The 14,325-nt window shown below is 40.2% G+C and overlaps 1 protein-coding gene across 6 annotated transcripts in view; it reads left to right on the top strand.

Annotated features, from left to right (window-relative positions):
• NAA50 (N-alpha-acetyltransferase 50, NatE catalytic subunit) overlaps positions 1-14,325 on the top strand; it is a 32,748-nt gene that overhangs the window by 14,560 nt on the left and 3,863 nt on the right. For 2 of the 6 annotated variants that reach the window (XR_009738414.1, XR_009738413.1), the window contains exons 2-5: positions 12,013-12,162; positions 13,261-13,397; positions 13,814-13,933; positions 14,240-14,306. Coding sequence is in view for 2 of the 6 variants with exons in the window: in XM_061427370.1 (XP_061283354.1) it covers positions 13,261-13,397; positions 13,814-13,933; positions 14,240-14,306 (324 nt within the window). In the remaining 4 variants the exon portion in view is untranslated. The remainder of the gene's footprint in view (positions 1-12,012; positions 12,163-13,260; positions 13,398-13,813; positions 13,934-14,239; positions 14,307-14,325) is intronic. The other 4 variants (XR_009738412.1, XM_061427370.1, XR_009738415.1 and 1 more) reach the window with 3 other exon arrangements.

Genomic DNA, 14,325 nt, shown 5'->3' with positions numbered 1-14,325 from the left:
CACAGAATTTCTTCAAAATGTATACCTTCTGCTGTGTAAAAAACACTGCTAAGAAAATGAAAAAAGCCACAGCTGAGATAAATCTTCTGCAACACACATAACTTGCAAAGGACCTGTATTCATAGTAACTTAAATCTCAATATTTCAAACCCAGTTTTTTGAGTAATAGATCGCAACATCTCCTTTACCGTAGAAGATACATCAGTGGCAAAGAAGTACACGAAAAGATGTTCACCATTATTTAGGGATATGCAAATTAGAACCACAATGAAATGTCACTACCAATCTATTAGGGATAAATTTTAAAGGTTCATAGTGCCAAATGCTAATTTAAATGCAGAACTCTTGTATACTTAGCTAATAAGCCAGCACCCCTACTCCTACATATTTAGGAGAAAGAAAAACTTATATTCACACAAGAATCTGTACAGAAATTGTAGCAACTTTATAATCTCCCAAAACTAGAAACACCCAAATGCTCTTCAATAAAAGTATAAACTTGTACTCCACCTGTATAGGAATGAACTGTTGATGATAATAGTGTGGTGAATCTCAAAGGCATTATGCTGAATGAAAGAAGCCATGCAAATGACTGTGTATTGTGATTCCGTTTATGTGATGACTCAGGCAAAACTATGGGGAACAAAACATAAATGGCTTCCTGGGAGTGGTGGTAGAGTGAAACTGCAAAAGGTCATGTGGGAGACTTTTGGGGTGATAGAATCATTGTTTCTTGATGATCGAGTGGTAGTTTGGTGACTACATATTTTTCAAAGCTCAGAACCATATGCCTAAAGTTAATTTTCTATAGGGAATTGCTTGGCACCCTAGTGGTTAGAGCTTGGTGCTTTCACTCCTTTGGGCTCAGGTTCAATCTCTGGTTGGGGAACTAAGATCCTGTAAACTGTGCGATGTAACCAAAGGAAAAAAAAATAGAATTAAAAAAATTTTTATGTGAATTTTTTTTTAATCTAAGGAATTTTTTTTTTCCCTAAGCAAATTTATCCTCAAAAAGCCTGGAAAAATAAGGGAACAACTAATAGTTTATATAGATTAGGAAACTGCAAACTGATAGACTTGAATAGACTACAACAATACTTATATTAAATCTGAACAGACTGAATGCTCTCATTATCAGATTAAAGGAACAAGACTTAGGCATATGCTGTTCACAAGAAGATAAGGAACACAGAAGTTCAAAGAGTGGTAGAAAATACACTATGCAACATTGATTACAAGAAGGCAGTGTTTCTCTATTGATAAGCGAAGTAGACTGTAAGACGAGCAATATTACATCAAAAAGGTGGGCATTTGAAAATGATAAAAGGATTATTGATTCACCAACTCATAACAGTCCCAAATTAAGTGCTCTTAATAACATAACTTGAAAATAGAGCAAGAAGAAGTGAAACACTTCCAAACTGTCTTTGATGCCAGTCAAGATAAGAAAACCTATCAAAGATACTGTAAGGGTGGAGAAGGCTGTGTCAGGGTAAGACTTCCTGGTATATCATTTAAACTGACTTAAATGGGGGTGACAAAATAACTTTCAACCAAGGATGGAAAGGCCACCAACTGAGGGCAAATTGCAGGTGAAGCAGATTTCCTGGGTAAGATCAGATATTTATTTTTGGATATGTTTAATTTGAAGTGTCTGCTAGAGATGCTTTTGCATATAGGAGTGAGTTCTAGGAAGAGACAGAAATTGGGTTGGCAGCATTAAATTCATAGGACTATATATGGATTGAAGTCACCAAGAAAAGGTAGGTAGAGAACACGAGGAATACGGACTCGATGTGCAAAGCCCTTATAAAATTGGTTCTGCTTCCTCTTCAACCCCAGCTTCCATGTTTATTACATAAAAGCATACTTTGTTTTACTATAGCAAACTGTGTGGGGTTTGGGGAATACATGATTTCTCTTTGTTGATGTTCTACTGTCTCCTTCAGTTTGGTCACTCAGTCATGTCTGATTCTTTGTGACCCCGGGGACTGCAGCACGCCAGGCTTCCCTGTCCATCACCAACTCCTGTAGCTTGCTTAAAGTTATGTCCATCAAGTCAGTGATACCATCCAGCCATCTCATCCTCTGTCATCCCTTTCTCCTCCGCCTTCAACCTTTCCCAGCACCAGGGTCTTTTCAAATGAGTCAGTTCTTTACGTCAGGTGGCCAAAGTATTGGAGCTTCAGCATTAGTCCTTGCAATGAATATTCAGGACTGATTTTCTTTAGGATGGATTGGTTAGATCTTGATGTCTAAGGGACTTTCAAGTGTATCTTCACGACCACAGTTCAAAAGCATCAATTCTTTGATGCCCAGCTTTCCTTATAGTCCAACTCTCACATCCGTACATGACTACTGGAAAAACCATAGCCTTGACTAGACAGACCTTTGTTGGCAAAATAAGGTCTCTGCTTTTTAATATGCCATCTAGGTTGGCCATAACTTTTCTTCTAAGGAGTAAGCATCTTTTAATATCATGGCTGTAGTCACCATCTGCAGTGATTTTGGAGCCCAGAAAAATAAAGTCTCTTACTGTTTGCATTGTTTCCCCATCTATTTGCCATGAAGTGATGGGCCTGGATGCCATGATCTTAGTTTTTTTAATGTTGAGTTTTAAGCCAACTTTTCCGCTCTCCTCTTTCACTTTCATCAAGAGGCTGTTTAGTTCTTCTATGCTTCTGCCATAAGGGTGGTATCATCTGCATATCTGAGGTTATTGGTATTTCTCCCGGCAATCTTGATTCCAGCTTGTGCTTCATCCAGCCCAGCGTTTCTCATGATGTACTCTGCATATACGTTAAATAAGCAGGGTGACAATGTACAGCCTTGACGTACTCTTTTCCTGGTTTGGAACCAGTCTGTTCCATGTCCAGTTCTAACTGTTGCTTCTTGACCTGCATACAGATTTCTCAGGAGGCAGGTCAGGACGTCTGGTATTCCCATCTCTTTCAGAATTTTCCACAGTCTATTGTGATCCACACAGTCAAAGGCTTTGGCATAGTCAACAAAGCAGAAGTAGATGTTTCTCTGGAACTCACCTGCTTTTTCTGTGATCCAGTGGGTGTTGGCAATTTAATCCCTGGTTCCTCTGCCTTTTCTAAATCCAGCTTGAACATCTGGAAGTTCATAGTTCACATACTGTTGAAGCCTGGCTTGGAGAATTTTGAGCATTACTCTGCTAGCATGTGAGATGAGTGCAATTGTGTGGTAGTTTAAACATTCTTTGGCATTGCCTTTCTTTGGGACTGGAATGAAACTTGACCTTTTTCAGTCCTGTGGCCACTGCTGAAAGTGAAAGTGAAGTCGCTCAGTTGTGTCCAACCCTCAGCGACCCCATGGACTGCAGCCTTCAAGGCTCCTCCATCCATGGGATTTCCCAGGCAAGAGTACTAGAGTGGGGTGCCATTGCCTTCTCCAATGCATGAAAGTGAAATGGAAAGTGAAGTCGCTCAGTCGTGTCCGACTCTTAGCGACCCCATGGACTGCAGCCTACCAGGCTCCTCCGTCCATGGTATTTTCCATGCAAGAGTACTGGAGTGGGGTGCCGTTGCTTTCTCCATGGCCACTGCTGAGTTTCCCAAATTTGCTGATGTACTGAGTGCAGCACTTTCACAGCATCATCTTTCAGGATTTGAGATAGCTCAACTGGAATTCCATCACCTCCACTAGCTTTGCTCATAGTGATGCTTCCTAAGGCCCACTTGACTTTGCATTCCAGGATGTCTGGCTCTAGATGAGTGATCACACCATTGTGGTTCTCTAGGTCATGAAGATCTTTTCTGTATAGTTCCTCTGTGTATTCTTGCCACCTCTTCTTAATATCTTTGCTTCTGTTAGGTCCATACCATTTATGTCGTTTATTTTTCCCATCTTTGCATGAAATGTTCCCTTGGTGTTTCTAATTTTCTTGAAGAGATCTCTAGTCTTTCCCATTCTTGTTTCCTATTCTGTTGTTTTCCGCTATTTTTTTGCATTGATCACTGAGGGAGGCTTTCTTATCTCTCCTTGCTCTTCTTTGGAACTCTGCATTCAAATGGGTATATCTTTCCTTTTCTCCTTTGCCTTTTGCTTCTCTTCTTTTCACAGCTATTTGTAAGGCCTCCTCAGACATCCATTTTGCCTTTTTGCATTTCTTTTTCTTGGGGATGCTCTTTATCCCTGCCTCCTATACAGTGTCACAAAGCTCTGTCCATAGTTCATCAGGCACTCTGTCTAACAGATCTAATCCCTTGAATCTATTTGTCACTTCCACTGTATAATCCTAAGAGATTTCAGTTAGGTCATACCTGAGTGGTCTAGCGCTTTCCCCTACTTCTTCAATTTAAGTCTGAATTTGGCAATAAGGAGTTCATGCTCTGAGCCACAGTCAGCTCCCGGTCTTGTTTTTGCTGACTGTATAGAGCTTCTCCATCTTTGGCTGCAAAGAGTGTAATCAGTCTGATTTCAGTATTGATCATCTGGTGATGCCCATGTGTAGAGTCTTCTCTTGTGTTGTTGGAAGAGCGTGTTTGCTATGACCAGCACATTCTCTTGGCAAAACTCTGTTAGCCTTTGGCCTGTTTCATTCTGTACTCCAAGGCCAAATTTGCCTGTTACTCAGGGTATTTCTTGACTCCCTTATTTTTGCATTCCAGTCCTCTATGATGAAAAGGACATCTTTTTTGGATATTAGTTCTAGAAGGTGTTATAGGTCTTCACAGAACCGTTCAGCTTCTTCAACATTACTGGTTGGGTCACAGACTTGGATTACTGTGATGTCAAATTGTTTGCCTTGGAAATGAACAGATATTATTCTGTCTTTTTTTTTTTTTTTATTCTGTCGTTTTTGAGATTGCATAAGTACTGCTTTTGAGACTCTCTTGTTGACTGTGATGGCTGCTCCATTTCTTCTAAGGGATTCTTGCCCATAGTAGTAGATATAGTGGTCATCTGAGTTAAATTCACCCATTCCAGTCCATTTTAGTTCACAGATTCCTAAAATGTCTGTGTTCACTCTTGCCATCTTCTGTTTGACCACTTCCAGTTTGCCTTGATTCACGGACCTAACATTTCTGGTTTTGCTCTTTACAGCATCGGATTTGATTTCCATTACCATCCACAGCTGGGTGTTGTTTTTGCTTTGGCTCCGTCTCTTCATTCTTTCTGGAATTATTTCTCCACTCTTCTCCAGTAGCATATTGGGCACCTACTGACCTGGGGAGTTTATCTTTCAGTATCCTATCTTTTTGCCTTTTCATACTGTTCATGGGGTTCTCAGGGCAAGATTACTGAAATGGTTTTGCCATTCCCTTCTCCAGTGGACCACTTTTTGTCAGAACTCTCCACCATGACACGTCTGTCTTGGGTGGCCCTACAGGGCATGGCTCAGAGTTTAATTGAGTTAGACAAGGCTGTGGTCCATGTCATCAGATTGGTTTTCTGTGATTGTGGTTTTCAGTCTGTCTGAGGTCTGATGGATAAAGATAAGAGGCTAGTGGAAGCTTCCTGATGGGAGAGACAGACTGAGAGGGTTACTGGGTCTTGTTCTGATGGGCGGAGCCATTTCCAGTAAATCTTCAGTCCAATTTTCTGTTGTTGGGAGGGCCTATATTCCCTCCTTGTTGTTTGACCTGAGGCCAAACTATGATGGAGGTAATGTGGATAATGGTGACCTGCTGGCACTGCCACACTCAGTGCCCCTCACCCTGCAGCAGGCCACCACCAACCCAGGCCTCCGCTGGAGACTAGCGGACACTGACTTGGCAAGTCTGGGTCAGTCTCTTGTGGGATCACTGCTCCTTTCTCCTGGGTCCTGGTGCACACAAGGTTCTGTTTGTGCCCTCCAAGACTGTGTTTCCCCAGTCTGGTGTTAAGTTCTAGCGGCTCTATAGTGGGGTGAATGACGACCTCCTTCAAGAGGGCTTATGCCATACCCAGGTCTGCTGCACCCAGAGCCCCTGCCCCTGCAGCAGGCCACTGCTGACCCGTACCTCCACAGAAGACACTCAAACCCTCAAAGGCAGGTCTTTCTCAGTCTCTGTGGAGTCTCCTGGTGCGCATACACAAGGTTTTGCTTAAGCCCTCCGAGTGTCTCTGGCGGGTATGGGATTTGATTGTAAATGCGATTCACCCCCCCCTTCTACTGTCTTGCTGGGGCTTCTCGTTTGCCCTTGTACATGGATATATTTTGCAGTTCTTGCCCTCCCACAAAACAAACTTATGGTCATCCTCCATTACCTTTCCCAAGATCACTTCCATTCTAGTATTTTATATTTTATATACATATGCACCTGATGGGGAAAATTGACTCATTAGAAAAGACCCTGATGCTGGGAAAGATTGAAGGCAGGGGGAGAAGGGGATGACAGAGGATAAGATGGTTGGATGGTATCACCAACTCAGTGGACCTGAGTTTGAGCAAGCTCCGGGAGTTGGTGATGGACAGGGATTCCTGGCATGCTGCTGTCCATGGAGTGGCAAAGAGTCGGATGCACCTGAACAAAACTGATCTGATGTGTTTGCTATTACTATCACACTGTTTTTACATACCTGTATTTTCTACTAGATGTAAACTCCTTTGCATTCCAGGTGTTAGCACATAGATGCTGAAATATTTACTGAAATGGACCTGATTTATGTTTTAATAGATAACTTACTACATTCTTAAGAACTGTAGAAAATTTTAGATTCACAGATGGAATTCTTAAAAGCTCTATTTTTCTTCGATTGCAAAAAATTTTTAAAGCTACTAATTTTTGGATCTTATTTTTTCAGACTTTTAAAAGCTTTTTTGGTTGTTTACAGCCAAATAGTGTTCTAATTACTTGACATTTCTACATAGCTCTGTTTATGCCATTGATACTACACATTCTTTACTTAATTTATAAGTTGATACTACTATGATATATTTAGAATATCTACATCTTGGAATAATTTGGAACTAGTTGATCAGGATTACAGAAGTGTTCCATTTCAATCAGAATATCATGTTCAACAGAGTTAAATTGTATTTGAAGGTGAATTTTGCTGACAAAATTACATTTAATAGACATTTTGCGATTCTGTTTCTCCCATATGCTGACAGTCTGGTAATGATAAGAATTGATTATAAACAACACAGTCCTATTGTATAGCACATGTAACTATATCCTATCTCCTTGGATAAACATAATGGAAAAGAATATTTAAAAAAGAATGTATATATGTGAGTCACTTTATTGTACAGCAGATATTGGTACAACATGGTAAATCAACTATACTTCAATTTAAAAAATCAAACTTGATTAATTTCTTTCTTAAACATTTGTTAGTGTGTATGTGCAGAGAGGAATATTGGAAGACTATACACCTAACTCATTTCTGTGGTGCTGGATTTAAATTAGGCAGGGAAAGATTAAGGTGTGTATTCCCTAATGATTCAGTTCAGTCGCTCAGTCGTGTCTGACTCTGCGACTCCATGAACTGTAGCACACCTGGCCTCCCTGTCCATCACCAACTCCCGGAGTCCACCCACATCCATGTCCATTGACTCAGTGATGCCATCCAACCATCTCATCCTGTCGTCCCCTTCTCCTCCTGCTCTCAATCTTTCCCAGCATCAGGGTCTTTTCCAATGAGTCCGCTCTTCGCATCAAGTGGCCACAGTATTGGAGTTTCAGCTTCAGCATCAGTCCCTCCAATGAATACCCAGGACTGATCTCCTTTAGGATGGACTGATTGGATCTCCTTGCAGTCCAGGGGACTCTCAAGAGTCTTCTCCAACACCACAGTTCAAAAGCATTAATTCTTCGGTGCTCAGCTGTCTTTATAGTCCAACTCTCACATCCATACATGACCACTGGAAAAACCAAAGCTTTGACTAGACGGACCTTTGTTGCTTTTTAATATTCTGTCTAGGTTGGTCATAACTTTCCTTCCAAGGAATTAAGTGTGTTTTAATTTCATGGCTGCAGTCACAATCTGCAGTGATTTTGGAGCCCAGAAAAATAAAGTCAGCCACTCTTTCCACTGTTTCCCCATCTATTTGCCATGAAGTGATGGGACCAGATGCCATGATCTTAGTTTTCTGAATGTTCAGCTTTAAGCCAATTTTTCACTCTCCTCTTTCACTTTCGTCAAAAGGCTCTTTAGTTCTTCTTCATTTTCTGCCATAAGCATGGTGTTATCTGCATATATGAGGTTATTGATATTTCTCCTGGCATTCTTGATTCTAGCTTGTGCTTCCTCCAGCCCAGCGTTTGTCATGATGTACTCTGCATATAAGTTAAATTGTATTCTGTATTATTCTTTTTTTAAAGGTTTATTTCTTTACTGCACTGAGTCTTTATTGCTGCATAGGGGCTTTTTCTAGTTGGACTGAACCAGGGCTTATCTAGTTGCAGTGCAGTGGCTTCTCTTGTTGGAGAGCATGGGCTTCATGGCACATGGGCTCAGAGTTGTGGCACCAGGCTTAGTTGCCCCAGGGCATGTGGAATCTTCTGGGACCAGGGATTGAACCTGTGCCCCCTGCATTGGCGGGTGGATTCTTCACCACTGGACCACTAAGGAAAGTTCTATGTTCAGTCATGACTGCCCACCCTGATGGAAACTTTTTTAGTAGTTACCTTTTATTAGTTTCAGTCTATCACACTGCACCACAGCCACCTTTTTCTTCTGTATGAAATCACACAGTACCTGGTTATTATCTTTTAAAAAATTTATTTATAATCATGAAGCATGGTTCAATTCAGTTCAGTCGCTCAGTCATGTCCAGCCCTTTGCAACCCCACGGACTGCAGCACGCCAGGCTTCCCTGTCTGTCACCATCTCCTGGAGCTTGCTCAAACTCATGTCCATCAAGTCAGTAATGCCATCCAACCATCTCATCCTCTGTTGTCCCCTTCTCTTGTCTTCAGTCTTTCCCAGCATCGGGGTCTTTTCTAATGAGTCAGTTCTTCCCAGCAGGTGGCCAAAGTATTGGAGCTTCAGCATCAGTCCTTCCAATGAATTTTCAGGACTGATTTCCTTTAGGATAGACTGGGTTGATCTTGCTGTCCAAGGGACTCTCAAGAGTCTTCTCCAACCCCACAGTTTTAAAAGCATCAGTTCTTCGGTGCTCAGCTCTCTTTATAGTCCAAGTCTCACATCCATATATGACTACTGGAAAAACCATAGCTTTGACTATATGGACCTTTGTTGGTAAAATAATGTCCCTACTTTTTAATACACTGTCTAAGTTTATCATAGTTTTTCTTCCAAGGAGTAAGTGTCTTTTAAATTCATGGCCGCAGTCACCATCTGCATGGTAATTACCTAGAAATTCTTAAACTCTAAAAACTCAAGTTCTTTAAAGTTGTTATCTAGAAGCTTGACTTCATGGATTCTGAAGTTTTCCTTCATTGTTGTCTACTATTAGAGTTCATAATGTGAATTTGCAATCACGTAAAATACAGAGACTGGCTTTTAAGAGCAATGGAGATTTTTCTTTTTGCTGTTCTGCACAGCATGCAGGATGTTAGTTCCCCAGCCAGGGATCAGACCTGTGCCCCCTGCAATGAAACTGTGGCGCCTTAACCATTGGACCACCAGGAAATTTCCCTGGAGTTGTTTTTAGTGTGTTCTAAATGTAATCAATATAACCTGTCTTATATTTAAAATAAATTACTGCACTCAGTCTGTAGTACAATACTGAAGAGTAATATTTGGCTAAGTGAAATAAGCCAGATAAAGACAAATACTGGATAGTATCACTTGTATGTGGACTCTTTAAAAAAGAAAAGTGTCATGCTGATACAAACTGTAGGAAAGTGATTGCCAGGTTGGTGAATGGGTACAAACTTTCAGCTATAAGGTGAATAACCTCAGAGAATCTAAAATATAATTGATAACACTATCAGATCAGATCAGATCAGTCGCTCAGTCGTGTCCGACTCTTTGCGACCCCATGAATTGCAGCATGCCAGGCCTCCCTGTCCATCACCAACTCCCGGAGTTCACTGAGACTCAAGTCCATCGAGTCGGTGATGCCATCCAGCCATGTCATTCTCTCGCTTCCCCTTCTCCTCTTGCCCCCAATCCCTCCCAGCATCAGAGTCTTTTTCCAATGAGTCAACTCTTGGCATGAGGTACCCAAAGTACTGGAGTTTCAGCTTCAGCATCAGTCCTTCCAAAGAAATCACAGAGCTGATCTCCTTCAGAATGGACTGGTTGGATCTCCTTGCAGTCCAAGGGACTCTCCAGAGTCTTCTCCAACACCACAGTTCAAAAGCATCAATTCTTCGGCGCTCAGCCTTCTTCACAGTCCGACTCTCACATCCGTACATGACCACAGGAAAAACCATAGCCTTTACTAGACGGACCTTTGTTGGCAAAGTAATGTCTCTGCTTTTGAATATGCTATCTAGGTTGGTCATAACTTTCCTTCCAAGGAGTAAGCGTCTTTTAATTTCATGGCTGCAGTCACCATCTGTAGTGATTTTGGAGCCCAGAAAAATAAAGTCTGACACTGTTTCCACTGTTTCCCCATCTATTTCCCATGAAGTGGTGGGACCGGATGCCAATGATCTTCGTTTTCTGAATGTTGAGCTTTAAGCCAACTTTTTCACTCTCCACTTTCACTTTCATCAAGAGGCTTTTTAGTTCCTCTTCACTTTCTGCCATAAGGGTGGTGTCATCTGCATATCTGAGGTTATTGATATTTCTCCTGGCAGTCTTGATTCCAGCTTGTGTTTCTTCCAGTCCAGCGTTTCTCATGTTGTACTCTGCATGTAAGTTAAATAAGCAGGGTGACAATATACAGCCTTGACGAACTCCTTTTCCTATTTGGAACCAGTCTGTTGTTCCATGTCCAGTTCTAATTGTCGCTTCCTGACCTGCATACAGATTTCTCAAGAGGCAGATCAGGTGGTCTGGTATTCCCATCTCTTGAAGAATTTTCCACAGTTTCTTGTGATCCACACAGTCAAAGGCTTTGGCATAGTCAGTAAAGCAGAAATAGATGTTTTTCTGGAACTCTCTTGCTTTTTCCATGATCCAGCGGATGTTGGCAATTTGATCTCTGGTTCCTCTGCCTTTTCTAAAACCAGCTTGCACATCAGGAAGTTCACGGTTCACATATTGCTGAAGCCTGGCTTGGAGAATTTTAAGCAACAGTAGAACTTAAATTTTCTCACCAAAATAAAAAGTTGATGTGTTAATTAACTAAATGAAAGGAATCCTTAAAAGAGTAGACTGTGTTTTTTACTGGAATGTCTGCATCTTAAAATTTTGTGTGGTTGCTAAGAAATTCAGTGTGCTTACATTTTAACACCTGCCAGATATACAAGTGTGGTCAGTCATAGTGAACAATAAAAATCGGTACCATAAAAATGAAATAATTGAGTTAGAAAGACTAATGTTCCAAATGAGCATAATGGTCTGTAATCAGGTTCTTTTTGTTATAATATTTCAGAGAATATTATTATCAAAATTATCTACAGTTCTCAGCACAAACATGTTTCTATATGTTAACAAAAGTTGGGAAAAGATACACACATACATATATTCCCCCCCAGAAAATAATATATCAGTATTTTTCTGTGCTAGTAGTATAAATGTATCATGCGGTATTTAATTAACCTGTCCTCTTAACGGTGGACACTCAGATTTTTTTCTTTTCCTTTTTTTAAGTCATTATAAAAGTGCAATGATTAACCTTTTTATTTAGTCATTTCTCCAACAGAGTTTTCAAAACCTCTTTGCATATGATGTAAATGATTAATTAAGGTGCACTGTTTGCATTTTCCTACTATTGACTAATGTCACTGTGATCTGGAACTAGCACCTAGCAGTAGGACCTCCATCATTTTCTAGTTTGGTTGGTCCAGGATTGTTTTGTTTATTTTTGAATTCATTTGTTTATTTTTGAATTCAATGTTTGATTTGACATTGTTTTCTGTAAATCTTTTTACCACCTACTATTAAGATTTTAGGTTTGTCTTGTCACTGTTGATCAGTGTTTAGCTTGTGGTGCTGAGATTGACTTGAGCTCCTAAAAATTTCATTTGTTGACAGGTTGTGCTTCTCTGATAATTGAGTTGGCAAAAAATTCGCCTGCACTGTAGGAGACCAGACTCCAGTTCAATTCCTGGCTCAAGAAGATCCACTGGAGAAGGGATAGGCTACCCACTCCAGTATTCTTGGGCTTCCCTTGTGGCTCAGCTGGTAAAGAATCTGCCTGCCATGTGGGAGACCTGGGTTCGATCCCTGGGTTGGGAAAATCCCCTGGAGAATGGAATGGCTACACACTCCAGTATTCTGGCCTGGAGAATTCCATGGACTGTGTAGTCCATGGGGGTCTCAAAGAGTTGGACAAGATTGAGTGACTTTCACTTTCATTATAGGCAAAACAACTTTATTACTGTGAGTCCCAAAACTTTTAGTCTTTTTCCCATGGAACCAGTTGTTTTAGTTAAGTATAGTTTCTTAGCAGTGCTACTGTTTTTGATAAGTAAGGTTTTTTGTGTGTTTTGTGTTTTGGATAAGTAGTTTTCAAGCTGGGGTTTGTTTTGGTTGGTTGGTTTTGTTTTGCTTTCAAAACGTAGATTCCCGTGTTGCATTTCCAGAGATTCTGCTTCTGAACGTGTCTGTGTGTGGTGGGAGTTGGTGGGGATGGGGCAGGGGTGAGGCTCCTGGTGGAAGTGGGTGGTTCCTGTAATCTGCATTTGATTACCACCCCGTCTGTGGTCCCTGTGTCAAGTGAATAGAATACCCATGATTTTTGCATGTTTTGATTATTTTCTTAGAGTAAATTCCTACAGTGGGGTTGCTTTGATGAAGGTGTTCTTTTTAGGCTTCTCAATACATAGTGCTAGATTGTCTTCCAGAGATATTGTGGGAGACACAATATCTATCTACGTGCTAACATCCCTGCCAGCAGAATATAAAAATCTTGCTACCCCTTTGCCAATTAGGTATCATAAATCTTTGTTGATCAGTCATAAGTATCTTTAAATTTCTCTGAAAATGTTGGCGTTTATGTAGATTATTATTCCGGCCTTCTTAGTAATTGTTGTGTATTGCATTTGTCTCTAAATGTATACACAATTGTATGAAAGCTAGGAGTTGTAATCTGGATGGAATGACAGGCAAAATCTACTTATAAATGGTGATGTTCATAGGTATATGAGGTTGCTATGAAAGGGTCGAATTTGTCAGTCATGTTAAAAAGACTTGGTACCCTTTTAATTTAATTTAATTTTATGTCCATCATAACCAACGAAGCTTATTATATTTTATTGAGTACATTTTGGTTTGTTCCAGTAGCCGGATCGAGCTGGGAGATGTGACACCACACAATATTAAACAGCTGAAGAGATTAAACCAGGTCATCTTTCCAGTCAGCTACAATGACAAGTTCTACAAGGATGTGTTGGAGGTTGGCGAACTAGCAAAACTTGGTAGGATATGCTTTTTCTTCTTCTTTTCATTTGTTTGTTCATGTTCTTGACACCTTGGTTTTAATTAGAGCAAAGAAAAGAGATAACTAATTTAATCTCATTGTTTTACAAGTGAGGAAGTGGGGGCAGTCCAGGTTCTGAGGCGAATCAAGATAAATACTTGAATTTTAGAAGGAAATGCTAAATATTTTTTCTTGTTTAGGCTGTGTCTGTGTTTCCAATATTTAGCTTCACTCAAAAGGGGTCTTAAATTCTTAAGAAGGTTTAGGATATTTTTGAGGCTATTGATATTTAAGAGTAGCTGATTAAATGTAATTAATTCTGATAGCAATTTAACTGCTATCTAAGGGAAGGGAAGATTCAGTAAAATATGTTACTGTGTCTGCTAAATCTTGTGTCTCTGTTTTCTGTGGCAGCCTACTTCAATGATATCGCAGTGGGTGCAGTGTGCTGTAGGGTGGATCATTCCCAGAATCAGAAGCGACTTTACATCATGACACTAGGCTGTCTGGCGCCATACCGAAGGCTAGGAATTGGTAACAATTACTTCTAATTTTTGTATTATTCTTCAAAGACGCTTATTAACATAATTCAGTTGCAAGCCCTGTATAGATTTGTTACTAATACCCCTTTTCCTTTTTCTGTTTTCCTTCTTACTGGAAGGGTGTAAGATTGCTTTTCTGCTAGAGGTTTTAAACATAGTAGGTAGTGTAGAGAGAACAAAATTTTGGAAAATCAGACTGCCTGATGTTTACCTCAAATTCCTTTAGGACTCAAAAAGATGTTTAATTTAAAGATTGATTTTTATGAGATTACTTATTTGTTGTTTGTCTCATTAATAGGAACTAAAATGTTAAATCATGTCTTAAACATCTGTGAAAAAGATGGCACTTTTGACAACATCTATCTGTAAGTAAAGTCATACTTA

Source organism: Bos javanicus, chromosome 1 (genome assembly GCF_032452875.1).
Source record: "Bos javanicus breed banteng chromosome 1, ARS-OSU_banteng_1.0, whole genome shotgun sequence".
NCBI lineage: Eukaryota > Metazoa > Chordata > Mammalia > Artiodactyla > Bovidae > Bos > Bos javanicus.
This window is presented reverse-complemented; position numbering and strand designations above follow the sequence as displayed.